The sequence below is a fragment of the Octopus bimaculoides genome, chromosome 21 (genome assembly GCF_046866305.1).
Source record: "Octopus bimaculoides isolate indiv1 chromosome 21, ASM4686630v1, whole genome shotgun sequence".
In the NCBI taxonomy this organism is placed as follows: domain Eukaryota; kingdom Metazoa; phylum Mollusca; class Cephalopoda; order Octopoda; family Octopodidae; genus Octopus; species Octopus bimaculoides.
The window spans coordinates 20,195,448-20,221,933 of record NC_142948.1 but is presented as its reverse complement, the minus strand read 5'-3'; the positions used below and the strand labels follow the sequence as shown (position 1 = coordinate 20,221,933).

Here is a 26,486-nt window from a genome sequence, read left to right as displayed (position 1 = left end):
ACACATAAGAGGTGCAGCAATATCAAAGGAAGGTTAACTAGGAAGTTAGTTTTTGTATGTAGCAGATGTTCAGGAGCTATAAATACTGTAAATGTGCAGAAAACAACTTCTGCCACATTCCAGGGAGAAAAACTAGACGTAGTTGATAGCTTCCGCTATCTTGGTAACCAAGTTAGTAGTGGGGGAGTGTGCAAGGACTGAAGCCAGTATGCTCCGATGGATGTGTAATGTCAGTGTGCATACTAGACAGAGTATTAATACCTTGAGAGAAAAGTTGAACTTACGAAGCATCAGTTGTGGTGTGCAAAAGAGACAATTGCGCTGGTATGGTCATGTAGCGAGAATGGATGAGGATAACTGTGTGAAAAAGTGCCACACCCTAGCAGTTGAGGGAGCCTGTGGAAGAGGTAGGCCCAGGAAGACCTGGGTTGAGGTGGTGAGGCATGACCTTCGAACATTGGGCATCACTGATACGATGACTTCTGACGGAGACCTTTGGAAATATGCGGTGCGTGAGAAGACCCGGCAAGCCAAGTGAGAGCTAAATCTAAGGCCTCAGCCAGTCCACTTATGCATATCTTCCTTCATTGGACACTAAACTCCACTTGCGAAGACCTGTTGAGGCAAGTGAAATCGAAATTGAGTTAAATTTGACGACTGGCACCCATGCCAACATTGTCTCCTTTTTTGGACACATACCTCGGCTTGCGAAGACCTGTTGGGGAAAGCGAAATCATGATGGCACCTGTGCCCAGTGTCACCTTCCTGGCACGTGTAAAGACATTCGAGCAAGATCGTTGCCAGTGCCGCTGGACTGGCTCCTGTGCAGGTGGCACGTAAAATACACCATTTTTAGCATGGCCGTTGCCAGTACCGCCTGACTGGCCTTCGTGCCGGTGGCACGTAAAAGCACCCACTACACTCTCGGAGTGGTTGGCGTTAGGAAGGGCATCCAGCTGTAGAAACTCTACCAAATCAGATTGGAGCCTGGTGTAGCCATCTGGTTCTCCAGTCCTCAGTCAAATCGTCCAACCCATGCTAGCATGGATAGCGGACGTTAAACGATGATGATGATGATGATAAATATATACTAGCAGTATAACCCAACGTTATCCGGGTGTGACTTATGCCATCTATGATAAGTCTTGCTAGGTGAAAATCAGCTAAAAAAGAAAGCCTTACAACGAAAAAACCCTTATGATGTAAATATGTTCATAATTCAAAAGACGATGAAATTAATAGGGAAAGTCTGGAGGCTGTTTTGCATAACATTATTAAGTGTACGTAAATTTCATCCGTCTAATTGGCTATAGAAATACTTGTGCAAAACAACTTTTTGCGCTGCCCTGATTATACATAGCAGGGTAATCCCTTTTAGCAGGAGCTAGGACGGCAATTTGTGATGAAGCAATTGCTGGCGATCCGTTGCTACACAGTTCTGCCAGAATTCTATCAGATTGGGCAGTAGATGTTGATGCACCATTTTGCATTATGTTCAAAGTAGCTTCTGGAATGTGGTGACTTGCTGTCATTTTAAACCGGTTGCTTTCTTTCCCCAGCAAACTCTCTTCTTTGGAGGCATAATCTATGTACATATTAAACAGAACAACAAAAGTTATAACAGATTGCAGGGTCGGTAGTTTTCACATTTCGGTAATTTTTCAGATTAACACCTGCACGATTCCCTAACCCTAAAACCCTAAACCTAACCCTAATAGGTAAGGTCGCTGTCGTAGCATCTGTTGGTACAGAGGAGTGCGAGGTTGTTCCCCCTGGATGGGTGGCTTAACCACGAAAGTCGGAAGTCCTGCAATTGTACGTAGACCCTCACCTCGCCCGTGATGGACAGGTGTTAATGTGTGGCCATGAGGCGACCCCCCCCGCTGGGTGACGGGGCAGAAAACCGCACCCTGGCCGGGACCCAATATTTGCGATCAGACCAATTATAGCCGCATCCGGGGATGGTTTGATGGATCCGGCAAGCTCGCAGCTTCTGGTGCACGGTGGCACCGGCCACTTGAAAAGAACGGACATTTAGGTGAGGTTATGATCCGTGTATCGAGGGATAACAGCCAATCCCGTAGGCGGATGGATTCACCCCCTGGACACATGGTGTCGTCCACGAATGTCGGGACCCTACTTGTTCCTTCGCTCGGTTGCTCGAAACCTTGTAGAAAATCGATTGCCTAACCCTAAGCCCTAACTCTAACCCTGACCCTAACACCCTACTGAAAATCGTGCGGGTGTTAATCTGAAAAATTACCCACATTTCTAATGAAGTTCACTGATTTGCAATGTGTTGTCCTGTAGTTTATGTATTTACAAAACATTGACGAACATGAGTTATATTGTAGTGAATGCTTATGTGTACATGCGTTTGAGAGAGCGAGGAGGGGGAGAATGGAAGACAGTTATAAAATAGCAATGTGTACGCATGTTTATATAAGAACACACACAAACTAAATCTTATATCTATAATGTTGATGTGTTTATGTGTATGTTGTTGTCACAGATCACATATGTGTGGTTGTGTGTGTTTTTACGTTTCTATGTTATGAAAAATATGTTAGAGGTAGAGGGATAGAAGAAAGCTATTAAATGGGAGAGAGAGAAAGAAGAACGAAGTAAGAGTGAAAAGGTAGATAAGAAGGAAAGAATAGAAAGGGAAGAATAGTCTTAAAGCAAGTTAATCTATGACTTTGTATGTATGACTTTCTCTCTCTCACTGGCTCTCTGTGTGGCTGAGGGCATGTTTGAGAGGGCCATTATGAATAGTAGTGGTCCCAAAACAGTGCCTTGCGGAACACCGCTCACTATTTGCGTGTCATTGGAGGTGGCCCCATTGGCTACTACCACCTGACTTCTATCCTTCAGAAAGTCATGAAGCCATTCTCCCAATTTTCTAACTATGCCGAGATCATGCAGTTTGTGACATATCATTCCATGATCGACTTTATCAAAGGCCTTTGCAAAGTTGAGATATATCACTTCCACATTTGAGTGGTTAAGTAGCTGTTTTAGCACCCAGTCATAGTGTTGTAAGAACTGAGTCAGGCAGCTTCTTCCTGGTCGGAAACCATGTTGGGTGTCAGGCAGCAAGTCATTTTCTTTAAGGAAGCCGATTAGTTTTCTTCGCTCAATGACCTTGCTGATGTGCGAGGTCAGAGAGATAGGTCTGTAGTTCTTGGCCTCCACTCTGCTACCTCCTTTATGAATAGGGCATATTTTACCCTCCTTCAGTTTTCTTGGGAGTTTGCCAGATGCAAGGAAGCTCTGAAAGAGGGACTGCAGCGGTCTTGCTAGGACTCGTTTACATACTTTTAGGAGGATTGCTGGGAATCCATCAGGGCCAGTAGCTGAGTTTGGGTTCATTTCATCTGTAGCCCTTATTACATCGTCTTCCTTTATATCGATGTAATCAATCATCATTGCCTCTGCTTTTATATCTGCAGTGGTAAAAAAGTCAGTTGGATTGCTGACTTGAAAGTGCCCTAGGGGTGGAGTGAAAACACTTTTGAATTGCTCATTTAGTATTTCACTTATCCTCATTGGGTTTCCTGTGAGTGAACCATCTTTTTCGAGGAGTGGCCCTATCCTCCAATGCGCTGCAGCTGTTTCTTTGACAAACTTGTAGAAGGCTCTGGGGTTAGATTTTATATTGTCTATAGCCCTGGCTTCTTTGTTTGCTCATGGAAGAGTTGCAGATTTTTTTCTATCTCCAGCAGTTGTATTTTCAGGCAAGATTTTTCACTGCTTTCAATTTGTTTGTTTAGGTGATTTGAAATTTTTGTACGCCAGCTCATAAGAATTTTCCTCTCCCTGGAGATTTTGTTCTGTACTGTGGCTTTTCTCTCTCTTACATTACAGACATGAATTGTTGAAGTTTCATGTCGATGTCCAGGGAGGAGAGATATTTAGGCCAGTTTTGTTTGAGGATCTTTCTCAATTTGTTTCCAGTTTTCTATGGAAGTTCAAGCTGGAAAGATTTTGAGAGTTTCTTATAGCTGGTCCCTCTGTACATGGTTTCCTTTGGTCCGTATATGGTCAGCTCTACCATGTTGTGATCCGAGAGTAGCATCGGTGTCACTTTCACATTATGGATGAGATCCATATTATTTGTGAAGCAGAGATCCAGTATATTACCTGCCCTAGTTGGTTGGAGTACTATTTGTTCCATGTACAAAGTGTTGGCAAGGTTCAGGAGGAAATTCACCTGTCCTTATTTGTATCGTGTCATTCCTGGAAGAGAAAGGCCCTCGGGCCATCTGACATTGGGCAGATTGAAGTCTCCCATAAGAAGTACACTTATGTGTTGTTCTAATGTGACTAGAACTTCTTCTATTTTTGTAAGGCAGTCTTCAAACTTGCCTACATGATTTGGAGCATCTGGAGGGCGATATGTAGCACATATAACTACATTGAGTTGTCTTATATGTACAATTAGTGCGTCACGTACTGAATTTGAGTGTGACAAAAGGACCTGGGGTGTGAGGTCTTCGCGGATGTACATAGCAACTCCACCATGACTCCTTTCTTTCCTGTCGGTCCGTAATACAACATACTGTGGTATGTGTATTTCTGCATTTCCTATATCTGGTTTCAGGTGTGTTTCCATAGGTGCTATGCATAAGGCTTGATTGCAAGCAACAAGGTCTTTCAAGAAAGGGATTTTTGTCCTGTTACTAAGTGATAACAGTCCTCTGATGTTCAGTAAGAGCACCAATGTGATGTGTGTGTTGTTGCCAGTAGTGCCTAGTGCCCACCTTGGGTCTATTTGCTGTAGTAGTCTTGTGTATTGGGGATAGTCTCAACTGTGAGATTGTAGCCAGGTCAGCTGCTGTACCATCTTTTGTGCCATGCACAAAAAAGATATATATATATATATATATATATATATGCATATATCCATACATATATGTACATACGTACATCTATATGTATACATACATGCATATATGGGTACAGGACATCAAAAAAACGTTAAACACAATGAGGAACGAAAACAGAAAATGAACTTTTTTTTGAACAATGGAAAAAAACAAAGAGCGAAATGAGACATGCAATATAAAGAGTATATCCCTTCGTCAGTTGTCCCTGTCCATCTACTCTGCGTTTCGAATGCAAGGACAATACGCGACTTCGTTGGAACAGTCTTTCCCGCAAAGCAAATTAAATAAAATTTGGAATTTTTTGCGAAGGATGAAAGTGTTAACAAGAACAGGACAATGAGAACAAGACAGTAAAAACAAACGGTGAGGGCTGCTGGGCCAAGACGATAGAAAAATTATTATGAACGCTAAGTAGAGAGAGTTAGTGAATCCAACCCAGTAAGGGATAATATCTATCCAATATACTGCTGAGAGGGTACCCAATTATTATTACACTAGTGATTTTTCCAAGTGCAACAAGTGGGTGCTGGTAAAAGGAGGTTTTACCCTAAATTTATATGGCAATAAGAAAATGGAGGGGAATATGTGGTACTCATCAACTTGCAGACACTGTACTATGTTAATTAACCTATTTATTTTAATTTTTAATTGTTGATATGACAGAGTGTGTCATATATGTTTGTATATTGTCTTTATTGTCCTTTTGGTTGAAAAATAAATAGGTTAATTAACATAGTACAGTGTCTGCAAGTTGATGAGTACCACATATTCCCCTCCATTTTCTTATTGCTATATATATATATATATATATATACACACACATATATATACAAACAACGGCATTAATTTTATTCAGCTGCATACTGTTATTAATTTTATTCAGCTGCAACCGTCATTGATTGGTTGAAATTACCGAAATACGACAACTTTAACACAAAATAACTTTGAAAATATAAACTTTTCTCAACAACATTAAGATAAAAGATGTTTTATATGACATATTCTAGCAGTGTGCGAAGTTTGAAAGTGTTTAGTTACAAAAAATTAATTTCTTGATCTGTTATTTAAAGGGGAAATATCCCCCGTCACCATTATACATAAGTCCTGACTCCAGCTATATGAACGCCAGAGTGAGAAATATATACTCTGAAATGCTAACAGACATTTTATGCATGCATGTATGTTGAAGATAAACAAATTTGTGTTCTTTTAACCGCTATAAAAAAATACACAGTTTCATAATTGCAGAAATAAATTTCATTAACAAACTGAAGAACATGAAGAAAGAGAAAATAATTACTACATTATTTTATTTATGTACATTTAGCATTTATAGTACAATTGGAAAGTAAAATCATTTTGTCATAGAGAATTACTACTTAAAATTCACACTAGCTAATCTTTCATACTAACTACTAGAGCTCACAACAATTTAAATAAGTCTTGTTGGATTTTTATCATAGACATGGCATAAAAAATAGCCAATATCTCAATGGGTGAGTGTCGTGGAGTTTAGTAACATCCTACGAACACTGATTAATTTCCCCAAAATCAGGGTTTCTGTAACTGCTCATACCTGAATTCTAAGAACCGTATTTCGTGAAAGATTTCTCTGACAAAAGTTTAGAATTCAAATATGGGCAGTAATTTTAACCAATGGGATACCAACAATTATGCTTGTTCAAACCATTACATCATATTGCCACCTTTTATGACTTGCTACACTGCTTTATTCTCTCTTACATTGACCTTACTTTTTTCCCTCAATTTCCTTTTCTCTGTCCTCTTGCTCTCTCTCCTTTACCTTTTCTCTCTAACGTTGTATTTGTTTCTTTTACGCACCTTTCCTCTTCCTTATAACTATTTCTCAGTTTCTCTCCCTCATTTTCCCCTTCTTCTTATTTTGTATTACTCTTTCTTTCTTCCTAACACTGTCTGTTCTTTCTCTCTCTCTGTTGTCTATCAAACTTTCACTGATTTTCTGTAATTCCAGAAATAAGTCTATCCAGTGATTTCATAACTGGTTTCTGTGGTGAGACAGAGGCAGCTCATCATGACACTGTCTCCTTGATGAAAGAGGTCTGCTACAACTTTGCCTTCACTTTCCCATACAGTATGAGGCAGGTGAGCTGAAAGGGAACATATCTTTACTTTTATTTTCATAGATTCTTGTTGAATACAGTGGAGTAGCAGGGACAGTAGTGTGTCAGAAGACTGCCTTGTGGTACTTGCTTATGATGTCTCTTTACGTTTCAAGTTTAACTTTGCCTTTCATCCTTTTGTGATCAATGAAATAAAGTGCCAGTCAAGTAGTGTGTATGGGGGAGGGTTAATTGATTTGCCCACTCTCCTCAAAATTGCTGGCCTTGTACCAGAATTAGAAAGTATTATTATTATTGTGATACAAGGGATAAACTGAAAGAATGAGTAGAGCCTTCTGTATTTTGTTGGACTCTTTACATTCTGAGTTCCAATTCCTTGATAATCAACTTTAATTTTGATCATTTGGAAGTTGATACAATAAGTTTCAACTAAAGGTTCGTGTTGACATAAATAACTGTTCCTCTCCATCAAATTTCTGTCTTAATGCTTAATGTTGAAAACAATTATCATCATCATCATAGCATATCTCTCTAATCTGACACTCCTATTTAACATGTCTTGAATCATGTTTTTTGTAATTATTTTCTTTTATTTCTTGAATTAAACAGAAAACCCGTGCTCACCATCGACTCATTGATGATGTTCCCAGTGAGATTAAAGCCAGGAGACAGACTGAACTGGCAGAGACATTTCGCAAAGGAGCTTTAGAACTGAACACAGAGCAGATTGGGCAGTTACAAATTGTTCTCATCAGTGGAGTAAGTTCTTTGATTGCTACACTTAGCAAGATGCAAAGCCAAGTAGTTAGATTGTTATTCTTATGATCTTAAGGCCATGTATGCAATTTCTGGGGCTAGTAGTGCATTGTGTCCTTGAGCAAGGGACTCCATTTGATGTTTCTCAGCTGAAAATGAGCTGCATGCATCTGCTGTAGAACAGCCTCAGGAAAAAAAACCTAAAATCTTGAAACTGCAAGATGTCAATAACCCTTAGTGGCTGTGGTATGTTCAATAATTATGATGCAATGACTAAAATTCTGCTTCTTTCCAAGTTTTCTTTGAGTGAGAATCACATCAGTCAAACTTTACTAGAAGGATTGGAAGTCCCCATTATCTTTACTAAATCCTTTTATTGGTTTCAGTTAATGGACTGTGGCCATGCTGGGGCTGTCTTGAAAGGTTTTATCATTTCCCAGTACCTGTTTTATTGAATACTTAAGTTACACATTTGCTTTACACCAGCAAACAAACACAAAGGTGAACACACTGCATCTGGTTATATGTTACCAGTAGCACTGAAGCAACGTAACACAGACACACATTCATACAATAATTACATTCAATTCTCATTGTGCCTTGTGCCACTTGAGGCGATAGCAAGATCATTCCACCTTCTAACACTGAAAGCATCCTTGACAGCTTGTTCCATTGTTAACCCTCTATTTTTAAAATCGTTATTGTTCTCTGCCATGTTTCCTTTGGTCAGCCATGTCTTCTTTTACCTTATGGAACCCATTGCAAAGTGATCCTGACAATTGAGTTCAGTTTATAGCGACAAAGTCGACCCAGCCGTTTCCATCTCCTTGTCTCAATAGTTTCTCTTATTGGTTTCATGTTAGTCTTAGTGTAGTTGACTATTTGAGATCATATTTGGCCTTCAAATAAATTCAAGAATCAGCAAAGCCAACCAATTATTTGGTATTTTAAACTCAATATGGAAATCATCCATTCATATAATAATAACAACAATAACATATACTCACACACACATACATGCACATGACAGGCTTCCTACAATTTTACTCACAAGGCATTGTTTGGTCTAGGTTTATATACCTAAGGTGTATGAAAACACACAATGGACTTCTAAACAGTTTCCCTCTAATATTATTTTAAGGTTGTTGATGGCAGACTTGGTAGAAACAAACCCAGGCTAAATCCTTATAGTCATACCCTGGGTTTTTTTCAAATACCAAACTCCTACTTTCCTCTCGTCACCCATGATTTTAATACAGATTTGACAGTGGCTAGAATGAGATACAAATGGAAGAAGTTCTGGGAACCAAGTGGCATGTTAAATGAGGATGGGAAGGGAAACTGAAAGGAAAGGCGTGTACTGCATGTGTGAGGGGTGCTATGACTCATGGGTGAGAGACCTGAGTAATGAATGCAAAGCAGCAGAAAAGGCTGAAAAGAACAGAAATAATGGTTTGGTGGATGAGTGAAGTATTGTCAAGAGGGGAAGATAGATTATGAATTGCAGAGGATGATGGGAATAGGGCCAGTGGATGATTGGAGTATTGCTAAGAAAAATTATAGAGGACGATAGGAGGAAATAGAGCTGCTGAATGATGTTCGAGAAGAGAAATGGAATGAAATGGCTGGGTCATGTGAGAGGAATGATGAATTTGTACATGAAAGTACATAGAGGAAGATGAAGACTGAGAAAGATAAAGCTAAAGGTGATTGGGTCAGTTAGGAAGCATGTAGAGGATGGATCAAGACAGATTGGTGAGGATATAGAGGATAGGGCAAAACAAGCAGAAAACTATCATGAGGCCCACAATGCTGATCCCTGATTCAATCTCAATAGTCTGATTAGTATGGAAAGATTAAACCCAATGCTGTTCCTCATGGCTATGGGTTCAATTATCCACTGGTAATGTTTACTGAATTCTTTATTTATCACCCAGATGAGTAAGCGGTCTCAACTGGATCTTGCTGGCCGGAATGATGGCAACACAAAAGTTATTGTACCACAGACCAAAATACCAATTTCTGATGAAGCAGAGCCAACAAGAACAATAGAAGTGGGTGACTACATTGTTGTTCGAGTGAGTAATATTGTTTCCATATCTAATGATTTCTAATGGAGCATGATGGATGAGGGCCGAAAGTTCAAACCCGTGACACTAATTATATTGTTGATAAACCCTAGTTCTACCTTGATCAAGCCAAGTATAACTAAAGGTATTCCACTCATGATTATCATGTGTTTTTTCTGATTTACTGTATTTGGCTCTGCAGTACTTGATGTACAAATCACATTAACATCTTTTGAAAAGCTGTTAATGTGATTTGAAGGAGGTTTGGCTGGCATTCCTAACACTGTATAGGGGCTACCTTGTTTATACCTTTTACTTAGGGAGACACATTGCAGAGAACAGTCAGCCTAGCTATAAAACTTGACACAACCAACTAATGGGGATCCTCTTTCAGACCACATAACCTTCTAAATTTCCATCAAATTACTACCATTTTAACAAGTTTTCATTTAACCTAAATAGCTATGTTTTATGTACTTTTGTTCATTGTAACATTCTGGTAAGATTATTATTACAAAATAATATAGTCTATTTTGTTTTAGCAGGTTCTATATGAAAGTAGTTCACCATCTTTCAACTGAGCGTATGTTTCTGCCCCCTGCTGAAGGACAAATTCAACAGTGGAGGCAAAGAGATCACACTTGATTTTCTTGTTTAGCCCAGAAATTCATATTTTACTTATGTCATGCAGAATTTACCAGCTGCTTACATCACTGTTGTTGGTGTTGAAGATCAATGTAAGAAAAGCAGTAACAATTTTTATTTTCCTTTTTTTCATACTAGCATGAGTTAGACAAACATAATTATTGAGGGATTGTTTTACAACCAGATACCCTTCCTGTTACTAACCTTTACCTGTTTTTCAAGTAAGGTTCACTTATTTGTAGTCATTGAAGGCACAAACCCGATGAATAATTTGTTTGACAAAAGAAATGACATCACTATTTTGTAGCTCAGCAATTTCTGGATACATGCAGTGAAAATAGACACACACACACAATCATCATCTATTTCTAGATCTACCTGTTCTATAGGTCCCCTTCACAGTTAGAGATCAGCACTTCTTTATACAGCTGTCCTCATTTATACACATCACATGACCATACCAGCATAGTCGTATCTTTTGCACACCACATCTGATGGCTCTTATGCCCAATTTTTCTCTCAAGATGCTTACACCCAGTGGAGCATAGTAGATTCATTTCTTTCAAGCCATCACATGTCTACTACAGTCACAGCCCATGTTTGCTGCTGTGTAGCATGGTTGTTCACACTCGACACCATACAGTCTGCCTTTCACTCTGAGTGAGTAGCCCTTTGTTGCTAACAAAGGTAGAAGCTTTCTGAACTTTGCCCAACCTAGTCTTATTCTAGCAGCTACCCTCTCAGAATATCCACTTCCACTGTTAACTTGGTTATCTAGATAACGAAAGCTATCAATTACTTCTAGGTATCCCCCGCTGGCATTTTATAGTGTCTATTTTCCATATATTTTTAGTGTTTATTGTACCTGTGCATCTGCCACACACAAAAACTATTTTCCCAATTAACCTTCCTCTGCACCTTTTATGTGACCATAGCTTGCACCAGGTACACCTTATGAAGCCTCTACCTACACTTATTCTACATTAACTCTAAAGCTCTTTGATCCTAGACCTTGCTTCCACTGTTGAAATTTTTTCTCCAGTTCTGGTAGTGATTCAGGTATAAGAACAAGGTCATCAGCATAAAGGAGCTCCCAGGGACAACCCAGCTTAAATTTCTCTACTATTTCCTGAAGGACTATGATGAACAAGAGAGAGCTGAGGACTGATCCTTGGTGAACTCCTACTTGTACACTGAATTCATTGCTATAATTGTTGCCAACCCTCACCTTACTGCCAGCATGGCTTGTACAGCTCTCACCAGCCACTCCTTTAACCTTAGTTTCTGCTATGACCACTAGATAAGGGAGTGAGGGACCCTGTCAAAGGCTTTCTCCATGTCAACAAAAGCCAAGTACAGAGGTTTATTTCTGGTTAGGTACTTCACCTGCAGCTAACTTACCAGGAATATAATGCTTCTCCCTGGCACAAAACAAAGCTGTATCTCATCTAGCCTAACTCTCTTCCTAATTAGTTGGGCTATGATTGTCTCTGCAACATTCATCACCTGACCCAACAACTTGATACCTCTGTAATTATTTCTGGCTAAGGCATCACCTTTGCCTTTGTAGCAATTGACTATTGTGCTGCTATACCAGTCATTGGATATGACTCCTTCGTGTACAACCTGATCAACTATATGGGTAATGAAACCATAACCCACACTGCCAGATATTTTAAGCATCTCAGCAGTGACTCCTGATGGGCAAGGGGCTTTCCCTGTCTTCATATCCTTCATGGCCTTATCTACCAAGCTACTGTTTTATTTGGATTGCTGGTCCCTTTGTTGGATCCATATTAGGCAGACTCTCCTTCTCCCGTGAGTTCTCTACATTCAGCAGCTTTTCATAGTGGCACTTCCAAGCCTCTTTCTTAGCAGAATCATTAACTGCAAGTGAAACATCATCCATGCAAATGCACTTCTGTGATATTGTTCCAATAACATCACAATTTTCCCTGACTCAACTGTCTTGCAAGCAGAAACACTTCAAGCCACTGATCCTCATAGTGCAGAACATTGGCAAACTTCTTCCTTTCTGTTTCACTCCTGGCTAGGTATACCTGCCTCCTTGCTACTGCCACTTTTCCAGTCTTTCCAGGTCTGCTTCTTTGCTCTAATGACCCTGTTAACTACACTGTTTCACTACCATGTCACTCTAGGTCTAGTTGGGACTTTGTACCAGCCACAAATTTGGTACTGCCAGACATATCTGTTGAAATCACCAACCACGAAGATATGGTCACTGCAATTTGTCTTTGAGGTAGCCTGCAGCAGAATGTCATAAAAGTTGTTCTTTTGTTGATGTACCCTATCACATACTCTGACTACCTCAATCACCTTATTAACTCATTTCTCTGCTAAAAGTATGCCCATACCTCTTACCCCATCACTGTTGCCTTCCCAAAAGGGATAACACCTATGTCACTTGCCAGTGGGGAACCTGGCTGGAGATCCCCTCCACCTAACTTCTTGAATGTAAAACATATCAACACATCTCTGTTGAAGCATCTCAACAATCCCACCTACATTGACTCTGCCAACTCTGAGTGAATGTAAGGGGAGGCAGCATATAACGAGGTGGGGGGAGCTGTGGCTTTTGGAATCTGAAAAGGTTTTATAGTCTTAAAAACTATGCTAAGCCTGGCACGTTAAATAATCGTAAAGAAGTTTTCTTAAAATGTGTTCATTTCAAGCGCTACCTACTGGAAAATTGCGTTTCCCAGTTTGCTATTTAAGCTAATAATAGACCTTACCGAAATAGATCCTAGCTTCCATTTATCCAGGGGAGATAACCCGTACTCAACTTTTTCCTCTGAGCCATTTAACTTTTTTTGCCCTGTTGTTTGTCCAGCTCTGCGAAAAGTTAAATTTGATGTGCTGTTCACAAAGCTGTTGCATTCATGGATATGAAACTATTGGTCGCTTGTTTTAATATTTACTGCTCCTATTCTTTAGAGTGTGCTTCTTTTTCTGGTATATGTTTTATTGATAATATATATCCTCATCATCAGAGCTAGAGAAGTTTCAGGTGCAAAAGCAAGGTCGAGAATCGAAGGACCTTAGAGTTAACCTAGCAAAAATCAGAGTCTTAGTAAGTACGAAGGCGGACAAATCACAAATCCCTTCAGGTAGATGGCCCTGCTCGATCTGTAGAAAAGGTGTCGGTAGAAACTCCATAAAATGTACTTGGTGTAAGCTATGGCCAAATAAGGGGTGCAGCAGTATCAAAGGAAGGTTTGCTGGGAAGATAGTTTTTGTGTGTGGAAGATGTGCAGGTGCAATAAATACCAAAAATGTACAGAAAACAGATTCCATCACATGCCAGTAGTTGATAGCTTCCGTTACCTAGGTGACCAAGTCAGTAGTGGGGGTGGATGCTCCGATAACATAGCTGCTAGAATAAGAATAGGCTGGACAAAGTTCAGAGCTATCTCTACTGGTAACAAAGGGCCTTTCAGTCAGAGTGAAAGGTTGACTGTATGATGCCTGTGTGCAAACAGCCATGTTACACGGCAGTGAAACATGGGCCATGACTGCTGAGGTCATGTGTAGGCCTGACAGAAATGAAGCTAGTATGTGCTACATGTGTGCTTGAGAAGACCCAGCAAGCCAAGTGAGATTGGACAATGCCCATTTAAAAGCACCCTTCAATCGTCAGGCGATATGCCATGCTTGTAAAGACCTGTTGAACCAAGTGAAATTGTAGTCATGCCTGATGTCAGTGCTGCCTGACTGGTAGCACCTAAGAAGCGCACACTACATTATTGGAGTGGTTGGCATTAGAAAGGGCATCCAGCTGTAGAAACCTTGCCAAATCAGATTGGAGCCCAGTGCAGCCTCCTAGCTTACCAGTTCTGTCAAACTGTCCAACCCATACCAACATGGAATGTGGACATTAAATGATAGTGATCATCATCATCGTTTAATGTCCATCTTTTATGCATGCATGGTTAGGACGGTTGAACTACCCAAGGCTACTGTGTCTGTTTAGGCAGAGATTTTACGGCCAGATGCCCTTCCTAACACCAACCACTCTGCAGAGTGGATTAGCATAGCTGAGGTTATTTTTGGTATGATTTTTATGGCTGGATGCCCTTCCAAATACCAACCACATTACAGTGTGGACTGGATGGTTTTAACATGGCACTAGCACTGGCAGGTAACCAAGTAACTTGCAAGACAAGGAATTATGAGAGGGACAGGGCATTTGAGGAGGGGAACATATGTCAGAGGATGAAAGGTTAGAGTGTGACAGAAAGACAGAGAGGTAGAAGCTGGTGTCTTACCACAAAAGAGAGAGCATTAGAGGAGGTGATCCAGTATCAGATGATGAAAGGTTAGAGTGTAACAGTGAAATAGCGAGGCAGAAATAAATGTCTTGCTATTGAAGAGGTACAAAAAAGGCCAGAAACAAAGTAATACTTAGTTACCTAGTCAGAGGAAAAACAAGAGGAGAGAGCTGGTGTAGTGCTAGGGTATACTCACAAGTAACAAGAATGAGTGTAGAACCTGGGTAGAAAAATAGAGTGTGTGGAGCAGCGATACAGTGAGGGCAAGAAAGGGGATTGGAAAACAATCATAATTTATGAAGAGGAAATGCAAGGAAGAGAACGATGCAATTAGAAGAGTTGTAGTTTGGGTGAAAAGTGTGTTGTTACATGTGGGTGGGACACAACTCTTCTAGCACTCAGTTTCATGGACAGGTCTTCTCTAGAAGCTCATATTGCCAAACAGCTCTGTCCACTGTCATTTTAACTCTGTGAACCCACAACATCCTAAGATCATTCCGCATCACTTTCTCCCTTATCTTCCTGGGTTTCCCTCTTCCACAAGTACCATCCACTTCTGTATAGTTCTCTTCACTCATATGCACCACATGTCCAAACCAATGCATTCTCCTCTCCTGCATACTACATCTAATCCTTCTTATGCCTCACTTTTCTCTCAACAGTTATGCTTTGCCGGTCATGCACACTGACATTGCAAATCCAACAGAACATACTACTTTCATTCCTCTCCAGCCTACACATATCCTCCGCAGTCAGTGCCCATGTCTCACTACAATGTAACATGGCCTTTCTCATGCAATCTACCTTTCACTTTGAGAGAGAGTCCTTTTGCTGCCAACAGAGGTGGTAGTACTCTGAACTTCCTCCACCCTATTCTTATTCTAGAATATATATATACATATATATATTACACAAGCAGATCCACTTTGTAGCTTTGGTCAGCTTGTGGCCATATTAGAAGACATCTACAAAGTTGGGGAGTGAGCTTTTCAACCACATTGCCATGTATGGGCCTAAATACGTATAATTTAAATATCAAAGGTTTAAGTTATAAGTCTATCACTATAAAGTCTAATTTTTTTTCTTCCTGTAGGTATTGTATTTCTAATAAAAGCACACAATGTATTTGAATTAATTTAAACAATTAATTAGAATAATAATTTCACATATACCTCCCAATTTTCAATTATTTCATTAAAAGCATGGCCATGAGAGCATCAACCCTTAAATGGCAGACACCATCAACTGAGGTTTCAAAATTTTTTTAGATGGATACGGCCACCATCAGAGTAAAGTGAATATTTTACAGCACTTCCCAATGAGAGACTAACAATTACACTCGTACTTATTTAAAATATTAAATAAGTATACAAATTATCCTTAAGAAAAAGATATTTTGTTTTTTGCGCATTCATACAACCCTTTCCTGTCATTTAAGGAATAACAAGAAATTTTTATGCTGTTATTCATGTAATAAGATTTTGGTGGAGATTGTAAATTAAATACAAATCCCTTTAAATGAAAGTATTTAATATCAGTTTCCTGTCCTAAAGCATCATAATCGTTACCTTTTAACATCCGCTTTCCATGCTGACATGGGTTGGACAGTTTGACTGAGGACTGGCAAGCCAGGAGGCTGCACCAGGCTCCAATCTGTTCTGGCAAGGTTTCTACAGCTGGATGCCCTTGCTAACGCCAGCCACTCCGAATGTAGTGGGTGCTTTTTATGTGCTACCGACACGGTGGGGGGAGGGGGATGCAGCCAGGTGGCACTGGCAACAACCATACTTAAATGGCACTTTCAGGCAGCACTGGCATCCCCTGTCTACCTCTTCCACAGGTTCCTTCCACTGTTAAGGTGTGACACTGCACACAGCTGTCCTCATCCATACGAAACATGACCATACCAGCACAGTTGTCTCTCTTTCACACTACATCTGATGCTTCTTATGTCCATCTTTTCTTTCAGGGCGCTTACACTCTGTCATATATGCACAATGACATTACACACCCAGTGGATGTCAGGCCTACGCATGTCCTCAGCAGTCACAGCCTATGTTTCACTGCCATGTAACATGGCTGTTCGTACGCATGCATCATACAGTCTACTTTTCATTAGGCACTTTGTTACCAACAAAGGAAGGAGCTCTCTGAACTTTGCTCAGGCAATTCTTATTCTAGCAGCTATGCTCTCAGAGCACCCCCCCCCCCCCTACTGACTTGGTCACCTAGGTAACAGAAGCTATCAACTATTTCTAGTTTTTACTCCTAGCATGTGATGAAATCTGTTTTCTGTACATTTTTGGTATTTATTGCACCTGCACATCTTCCACACAAAAACCATCTTCCCATTTAACCTTTCTTTGAGCTGGAAGTTGCAACCAAATCTCTCTCATGCCAGACCCATCTTTAAAAAAGTATTGTAGTTACAGTGTCTAAGTTAGAAATGGGAGGGTCTTATCTGGAATGCCTTTGGTCATTGTTGAACTGGAGTTAAATAAGAAATGTATAAAGTTAGATTCAGTCATCTGCCATATTGCATAAGCCATTGTTATGTCTGGAAATGTTGCTGTATGTAGAATTCTGTATTGCAAAATCCATTTTCTCATTCATTACATTTCACAAAGTGAATGAACATGGAAATCAATGGGAAAATTCATCCAGACAAAATTATTAGTAATGGGTGTGAATATCTGTATTTTACTAAATTCCTTCCTCTAAAATCTCAATCATATTGAAAATCTATTATTTTCTCTTCCAAAAGATAACCGGTGCCTCTTCTCAAGTGCTGAAAGGTGAACCTCTCTACCACACAACTTTGGTAAACTTCAGCAGAAAACATACCCTCAAATGAGTCCAATATTGCTACAGTTAATTGGTCGTTTGCTTGAGTAATGGGAGTGAAATCTACATTTCAGCCTCATCAATTTGCAGTCCACTTTCAACTGTCGGTGACTAACATCAGCTGCAACTATGAAAATATCCAACTAACAATCAACCTGCAAGAGAACACAACTAAATCTTTCTCAAGTCAACCCTACCATCTTAAAACAAAGCATTAAATTGTATAACTTAGAATACAATAAAAAGCAGTGAGAAAGATGATACCTGCAAAGCCCAAAGAATGTGAAAGAGTCCTGTACTGCCTCAGATTGGCTTTATTTGGAAGAACTATGGCCTAGGATTGAACAACAATGAAAATAATTTATAATATACAAAATAAAGCTAAATAAACATCACATTTATTATCACAATATCATTTCTTCTTCTGACGCTTATGTCTTTGTTTATGCTTTTTTTGATGTGTTGGTGGTTTTGGCACATTTTTCGATGCTGCCGTTGTCTGGTTAAGCAAAACACTATGAGCAATAGGTTTGATAATGGTACCTAGCTTGGTCTCAATTTTCGGTTTAATCAGTTCTTTTACCACAGTTTGAGGATTCCACTCTTTACCAATAGGAGCTGCTATACTCGCAGCAAAGTCTTTGGCATTGACATAAGGAAATGGTAATTCTTTTACCTGAAATATATTATATGAATAGCATTAGATTGATTATGACAGTTGTTGCAGTGATGATGAGGATTTGTAACTTGAGGCAGGTGAAACTAACATGTAGACTTCAAGTTAATAGGAAGCTTCTATACGATTGCTTGACCCACTAGAAATTGCAACCACATATTTTTCAAATCATACAATCTTTAAAAAATTGGAAGTATAATATAGTACTAGATACATTATGTCTGGAAAAAAAACAGAGCCAGGATAGTTTGCTGAGTGGCTAAACAACAAACTAAGAAACCAAAGCTTTGTTTGAAGACGTCTGCCATTTTATAAATGCAATAGATGCTAGAGTTGTGTTGCTGTAACAATAAATTATAGTTGTGGTAATGATGGATATGTAGTATTAAGTATAACGAAACAACAGTAATGGTGGGGAAGATCTTAAGTCAGACAAGAAGGGAAAGTGCCTATGAAAATCTAACTTTTCTGAAACTGGTGTGGTTGATATTTAACCTGAACATTTATAAAGAATTTCAGTGGACTGCAGTTCTAGGAAAGCTAGACTACATGAAGTATTTAGTGCAGGGTGAGGAAGGTCAAACTCAGTAAAGAGTAACAAAAGGGTGTAAGTTTAGGTGGTGTATGCATCTAACTAGTTCAAAAGAACATGTGATTATTATGGAAGTAGAAAAAAAAGAGAGGAAAGTATGCATCTGCGGTGTTGGCTTAACTAACAGCTATTGAATTAATTGGTGGGGATCTCTTTGAGGTCAAACAAACTGTAAGAGAAAACAGCCAGACTTCCTTAATATTACACAATATTGTCTTTAAAAAAAGGAAGAAAGCATTGGACAATGTAGTTCTAGATATACAATATTTGAATATAAGGTCAAAATGAACAGAGCTGGTTGATCAAGGTTAACCCAGCACTAAACATCACTAGTTAATAAATTGTTGTGATGGTAATGTAACAGAGAAAGCAAAATGATCATGTGTTGATGAGGCAATAAATGTTGGAGAAAAGATCTAGAGGAGTAACACTTACCTGATATTTACGTATAGCAGTGTCTCTGGTTTCGTCAATGATTACATGTCCAAGAGGATCATCTTTTTGAGGTTCTGTTAGTGGAGCCTTCTTTATAAATCTGAGAAAAGGGAAAAACATTCTGAGATCACATCCTACCAAGGTCAACCTTGCCTTTCTTCCTTCAAGGGTCAATAAAATAAAGTACCAGTCAATCATCAGAACAAAGTTTGTACAGAATTAGAAACTGAAGATGGAAACATCACCTATGTCAAAGTGTAAAAAGCATTCTAAACACTCTGAAATCATCAGAACACTTGAATTTATCCAGTAAGTTCAACAGACCATTGATTACAATCCCAGAAAATCTACGAGGTCAATTGCAAAAGATCTCCATGTGTCAGAAGGGACAATTAGAAATGTTGTCCACAAAGACTTCAGATATAAATCTTATATGATGAGGAAAGGTCAATTTATGTCAGAAAAGTAAAAGAAAATCACTACATAAGATTTAAAAGGCTCTTAAACAAACTGAAAAATCCAGCAGAAGAAATGATAGATGGTTATGTGCAGACCCTTCTGAAATTTCAAGAGTTATGCATACAAAATTTCCTGCAATTGTCATGGTTTTAGGGGTTATCAGCAATGAAGGATATGTGAGGTCTCCTTACTTCTTTCCACAAGGCCTTAGAATTAACTCTACCACTTACATTGAAAACAGTTGTCCCTAATATATGGCCTCCTTATTCCCCAGGTCTCAATCTATTGGACTATTGTGTGTGGAGCATTGTTGAAAAAGGTCAATGAACATGCCCATAACACCAAAGATTCTTTGAAAACTGTCATAGTCAGAGTAATGTCCAAAATGAACTATGACAACTTGATTCGAGCATGTAGATGATTTAGATCTCATATAGAAGCAGTTGTTGAAGCTGGAGGTGACCTTATTGAATAACATTATAGAAAAGAAGGTTTATTTTTATCCTTGTAGCATTTTTTGATAATAAAGTTATCAGTAGGAGTGGCTGTGTGGTAAGTAGCTTGCTTACCAACCACATGGTTCTGGGTTCAGTCCCACTGCATGGCACCTCAGGCAAATGTCTTCTACTATAGCCTCGAGCCAACCAAAGCCTTGTGAGTGGATTTGGTAGACGGAAACTGAAAGAAGCCCGTCGTATATATATATGTATGTGTGTCTGTGCTTATCCTTCCAACATCACTTGACAAGCAATGCTGGTGTGTTTACGTCCCCGTAACTTAGCAGTTCGGCAAAAGAGACCGATAGAATAAGTACTAGGCTTACAACGAATAAGTCCTGGGGTCGTTTTGCTCGACTAAAGGCAGTGCTTCAGCATGGCCACAGTCAAATGACTGAAACAAGTAAAAGAGTAAAGAGAGTTATGATACATGGACTATGATAGAAAAGATTCCATTGTTGACTGTCCTTTCCCATTTCTACACACAATGAACCCAAGACTTCATTATACATGTTTTATAGGCACAAGAGTGGCTGTGTGGTAAGTAGCTTGCTTACATGTTAGAATATCTAAGGCTACAAGGAACCCCTGCACATGCATTCCTCACTGTGTCCCTGGATCTTGACTACCAGCTTGGTCTTGTTAGTCTTTCGACCCACACAGTAATCCATGGGATTACAATTGGGGAAATTAGGAGGCCAGAAATTGTGGCTGGTGAAATTGGAGCAATTCTCAATCCAGTGTCAGTCATGTAACTGTTGATTGTAAATAGTTGAAGAGTCAAAGATAGAAAAATAGGCTCCATATAACCTGCATAGAAAAGACCTGTCAGTTATTGTGAAGTAGTTCATTTGCACCAACTCTAAATATTTTTTTTAGACAAAGATGTTACTAGGGATAAGAAATACATCCTTTATCACTGGTAGTTTAATCTTGGGAATAGAAAGGCCATGTAGCTGAGAGGGGACTAGCATCCAAAGAAATCATCCATTATGCAGTACTAAACAACGGTTACAGCTGAGGTTTAATGCCAACAATTAGTGTCTATAACAACTTTGGACAAACATGCCGGTCCTTAGTAAAAAGATGAGGTAATTCTTCACCACATTAATGCATGTCTCTGTACTGCACAAGAAACCAAGGATGTCCTAGAGAAACTTTGCTTGGAAAAATTGTTTTACACATATCCTACATCCTTCTATTTAGGATTTGTTTAGGAATCTATAAAGCTATTTTGATGGGCTCACACAAAGGAGGTTCGACATGAATCAAGAAGGTTATTGAAAGCAATACCGAAAGAATATACTGACTAAATACATCTACAATCACTAATATTTTGTTTTTCTAAATTCATTTGAAAATCAGGCAGAACTTCTGCTATAGCCTGATACATACATAGTGTATAAAAACATATATAGTTACAACTTGATACATATGCTATATAAACAATATACAGGGTGTCCACAAAGTCTGGGTACATGGGGATTAACACATACTTTAAGAAATTATTGTTTCTTATATTTAATTGTTTATGTTATGATTTTATTTACTCCATGTACCCAGACCTTGTGGACACCCTGTATATTGTTACAATCAGACGTTGCAGATGATATCATCTTGACAGCTCATATACCTATGGAACTGGAGGAAATGCTCACCAATGTCCACACTACAAGCCAACCTGTTGGCTTCAACATGAACTTTAGAAAGATCAAGGTCATGTTCAATAGGCACGCTATGCCAGCACCCATCACCGTAAACGGCAAGACCATAGAAGAGGTAGACAGCTATGTTTAACTGGGACAGATGGTGACAAAAACCAGAAATCTCTTCCTGGAAATCATGAGAAGAATAATGCTTGGTTTGGAGGAACCTATAAGAAGGTGGAAAACTTCATGAGAAATCTCCAGGCCTTAATGAAAATTAAAAGAGTACATCCTGCCAGTGATGATTTATGGTAGTGAAATATGGGCTTTGAACACTACTGTCATGAATACCCTCATTGTAGCCCAACAACAAATGGAATGAATCATATTCTGCATCACATTGCAAGACAAGAAAACCAATATCTGGGTATGACAGTACACGGGGCTCAATGACATCATAAGAACCATTAACAAGAACAAATATAAATGAGCTGGCCACATTGTGTGACTGAAGGACAACCAATGGACAATCAGGATGATAGAATGGACACCAGGACAAAAGACAAAATCGAGTGGTTGACCAAAGACAAGATGGCAAGATGATCTCACCCACTACCTAGGGCCTACATGGCAGTAACAGATGTAGGTTAATGAAATTCACAGCATAATATCTTGTTCCTTAGTCATTTATTTAATTTCATATTATATTCTGCACTTAACTAATGCTTTATTCTGAAACATACATATACTGAGTTCTAACACCAGGTTGCTATGTCTAAGCAAAATATATATCAATATGAGAAATAAAGATAAACAAAGGTTTATATTATAGTTTCCTATACATGTTTTGCCATTATGATTGTTTGGAGCCCTGCAATAGGTATTTCAAGTGCATTTAGATGCAAACACAAAAGATCATCAAGGAACACTTTACTGCATTAAGTTACAGATAATTATGTAAAGATTTGAATAGATAGCAAGGCATTTTATAAATATTTTGGGAGGAAAATAGAAAGAAAGCAATTGGGTGAGAAAAGGGGAGGATAAAAGAGAGACTGAGAAAACAAAGAGATAAAAAGGAAAAGAAAGAGGAAATTATGAAGAGGGGAAAAATGGAAAAGAGAGACAAGCATAAAGAAAGAATAATTTGTACATCTAAAGCAGAGATAAATAAAATATAGAAATATAAAGATACAAAATATAATATAGCATAACTTACATGAAATGAATACAGGTAAGTAAATATATAAAAAAAATTAAGTATATTAAATAAATGAATAAATAAATAGTTAAGAGATAGAGAAAACACAAAGACAGGAATGTAGAGTAGGGAAAGAGATCAGGTGAAAGGTAGAGGGAGAGGTAAACGATAAATAAAAGAGGAGTCAATTACCAGTAAATCATTAACATTGAGATTGAAATCCAAAGGATAGGAAAAATCAATGGACAAAGTCATGAATCCACATGTGATACGAGTCCAAAGGTCATTTTTAAAATGCTGCATTTTTTTCAAGGTACAAAAGGTATAAATACCAACAGACAAAAGGTCATGTGCAGGTGCTCAAATATGCTCACACACACAGAGCAGTTGTACATCTATTTGTAGATACAATTTCTACTAAATATATATGCCATACATTGTTACAAACATATATATATATATACCAATAAATATCAATAAACACTGTTACAAACTGATGTAAATCTCTACAAACAGCAAGTATAAACCTATAGCCTGATACGTGTGGATGCTGTATAAGCATTATACATAGGTACAACCTGATACACACACACACGTTTTTGTGTGTGTGTGCTGTATAAACATACTAGCTCAAAATAACTAATAACAGAAATCCAAACTTACTGTTTTCTCTTCCTCCAACTGACTTGCAATCCATCTCCACCCCAGGATCCCCAACCAGGAAGAGTAAGGTCAATATCCTTGGGCCTGTTTCTTTCCTTTACTGCTTTTTTTTCCTCCTTAAACTCTTCAATGACATCATCATTGGCAAATGCCTGACTTAGCGTCAATTTGTCATCATTGCCATTAGATTCACCTGCCCTGTCCTCTTCCATCACATCTTCCTCCTCAACCATATTTGTCTGGATAGATGTTGCAATTGGAGTGCTCATATCAAGGATCTGTTTTGGATCAAGACTGATGTCACTTGTTGGTACAGGTGGTTCGACATATTTAGATCTGGGGCCAGTATCTCGCAGTGATTTAGGAATTTCTTCCATAGGTTCCTCAACAATCATGTTGTCATTTTGTATTGACTGAGATGTTGACTTCAACTTCTTTACTGTAATGCGAGTGGCGCACATCCATGCATTACTGCCTCTTGTGCTTACACTTTCTGTGTTTTCTGGAAGGCTTTCATCACTTTCATAACCACTCCCTCTGCAATCTTCATCATCATTATTGTCATTATCTTCTTCAATAACAGGTTGTTTCTTTGTTAGCTCTCGGTTTTTTTTAATCATATCACTTATTCTTTGCTGGGTCTAAAAAATAGAAACAGAGAAGGAAAAATGCATGAGAGATAGAAAGACACAGATAAGAAATGGATGAATAATTATAAATCAAAAATAAAAAGATAACACTACAGAGTGGACAAAGGAGATATATTGGAGTGAGGTAATTACAGAGGGATTAAATTTAGATCAGATTATGAAAGTTACAGAAAGAGTTATAGTTGAACTGATTAGGAAGAAAATTAATTTGGATGAAACGTAGTCCACCATCTTCATCTGAAATCCTCCTTCCAAGTAACCTCAAGATGTTGCATCTTATGCAGGAGATGACAAATCACCAGAATAATTTGGTGATATGTGGTATCAGAAAAGACTTGACACAGAAGAACATCCAGCTGTGCAAGCATTGAGAATTGAAAGTCACAGGAATGGTAGTGATGATGTAAAAGGAATAATCTATTTACATGCATGTGTGGGTCTATGGAAGTATTTGTAGTCTTTTACTTCATCATCATCATTTAACATCCGTTGTCCATACTGGCAAGCTGGAAGGCTGCATCAGACTCCAGTCTTATTTGGCACGATTTCTATGGCTGGATGCCCTTCCTAAAGCCAACCACCCAGCAAAAGTCTCCCTGGGCCAATAGGTGGGGGTAGTGCAGTGCAAGCTACACCCACTAAAAATTATTCATCTGCACAGGTACTTCCTGTACACCAAATCTTAATAAAGTGATTGAATTGGTTGGTTGGCAGAAACCTAAAAATGCACTTGTAACTTACTCTAAAATGTCTCAAACAGATTCAGTAAATGGCAAAAAAGGCTTGGGAACGTCAGGGGAACAGGTCTGGCTTGGTAGGTGTCCCAGTGTATAACAGGCTGGACCCGGTCATCATTCTGCCACTGCGGTCAAACAAGAGGCCAGAAAGACATACTGCACTTATTGCATGTGAGCTTAAGAAATATTCCCTTGGTATAGTTGCGTTCTCTGAAACTCATCTCTCTGGTGATTGTCAAGTAAATGAACCTACTTATGGATATACTATCTTTTGGAAAGGCCTACCTAAGGGTCAGCATAGAGAATTTGGTGTTGGGTTTGCTCTCAAGAATACATTAGTATCCTCCATTGCAGAGCTTCCAAGTGGTTTATCTGAATGGATCATGTCATGCCGTATTAAACTGACAAAAGATAGGTTTCTTACCGTTGTCAGTATTTATGCACCAACAATGTCCCATTCTGATGAAACTGTAGGACAGTTTTATGATGATCTAGCACAATTATTGAGGAAAGTACCAATTTCTGACAAGCTGGTCATATTGGGAGATTTCAATGCAAGAGTTGGAAAGAACTATGTTTCATGGCCCGTTTTAGGTCGACATGGGATCGGAAAATGGAGTAGCTCTTTTAAGCAGAAATATAAATATAAAACCATTTGGATGCACTGAAGATCTAAGCACTGGCATCTGATAGATTATATTCTGATCAGAAAATGTGATATGAAAGATGTTTCTAGCATTCGGGCCATGAGAGGGGCAGAGAGCTGGACTGACCATTATCTAGCGCGTGGAAAAATAGATTTTTTGACAATGCCTAAAAATCGACCGTCTGGTCCTAACTTTAAATTATCAAGCAACTAGCAAAGATTCCATGATGCTATAGAAAGTATCGATTTTGATCCAAACAATCTATAGGAATAATTGAAAACAAAAGTATTTCAGGCTGCAAGTTCGACAGTGAGATTTAAATCACGTAAGTCCAGTGACTGGTTCTCAGATAAATCAGCAGAAATTCATGATCTACTTTTAGAAAAACAAAACTTAGGCAATACGCTTATTTCTCAGTCCTTGAACCCCAACTCAAACGAAGCTTACAAAAAGCTGAAAAGGAAAGTGCAGACTGCTCTAAGGAAAATTAAACAGGAATAGTGGAATGATAGAGCAAAAGGGGCACAAGAAGCAGCTGATATATATGATGCCAAGGGTTTGTACTCCTTTGTTAAGGAGGTATATGGCCCCAAATCTTGTTCAATAGCTCCAGTGAGAACTGCAAATGGACATTTTCTTCTGACACCACTTCTATTAATAAGCATTGGGTAGAACATTTTTCTGCACTT

The 26,486-nt window shown here is 38.8% G+C and overlaps 2 protein-coding genes across 12 annotated transcripts in view; one reads left to right on the top strand and one right to left on the bottom strand.

Moving 5' to 3' along the window:
• The window catches only part of LOC106880192 (mitochondrial tRNA methylthiotransferase CDK5RAP1), a 52,828-nt gene extending 34,819 nt beyond the window's left edge, over positions 1–18,009 (top strand). For 6 of the 10 annotated variants that reach the window (XM_089338885.1, XM_089338883.1, XM_089338884.1 and 3 more), the window contains 4 exons: positions 6,883–7,013; positions 7,601–7,750; positions 9,685–9,825; positions 17,515–18,009. In XM_089338885.1, the coding sequence (XP_089195011.1) occupies positions 6,883–7,013; positions 7,601–7,750; positions 9,685–9,825; positions 17,515–17,604 (512 nt within the window). In that variant the 3' untranslated portion in view covers positions 17,605–18,009. Of the gene's footprint in view, positions 1–6,882; positions 7,014–7,600; positions 7,751–9,684; positions 9,826–10,358; positions 10,554–17,514 lie in introns of all 10 variants that reach the window. The other 4 variants (XR_016237768.1, XR_016237767.1, XR_016237766.1 and 1 more) reach the window with 2 other exon arrangements.
• Positions 17,893–26,486, bottom strand: part of LOC106884493 (U3 small nucleolar RNA-associated protein 14 homolog A) — a 102,405-nt gene continuing 93,811 nt past the window's right edge. For both annotated transcript variants that reach the window (XM_089338881.1, XM_089338880.1), the window contains exons 12-14: positions 23,764–24,404; positions 19,298–19,397; positions 17,893–18,270 (exon numbers count right to left, since the gene is read on the bottom strand). In XM_089338881.1, coding sequence (XP_089195007.1) covers positions 18,007–18,270; positions 19,298–19,397; positions 23,764–24,404 — 1,005 coding nt within the window. In that variant the 3' untranslated portion in view covers positions 17,893–18,006. The remainder of the gene's footprint in view (positions 18,271–19,297; positions 19,398–23,763; positions 24,405–26,486) is intronic.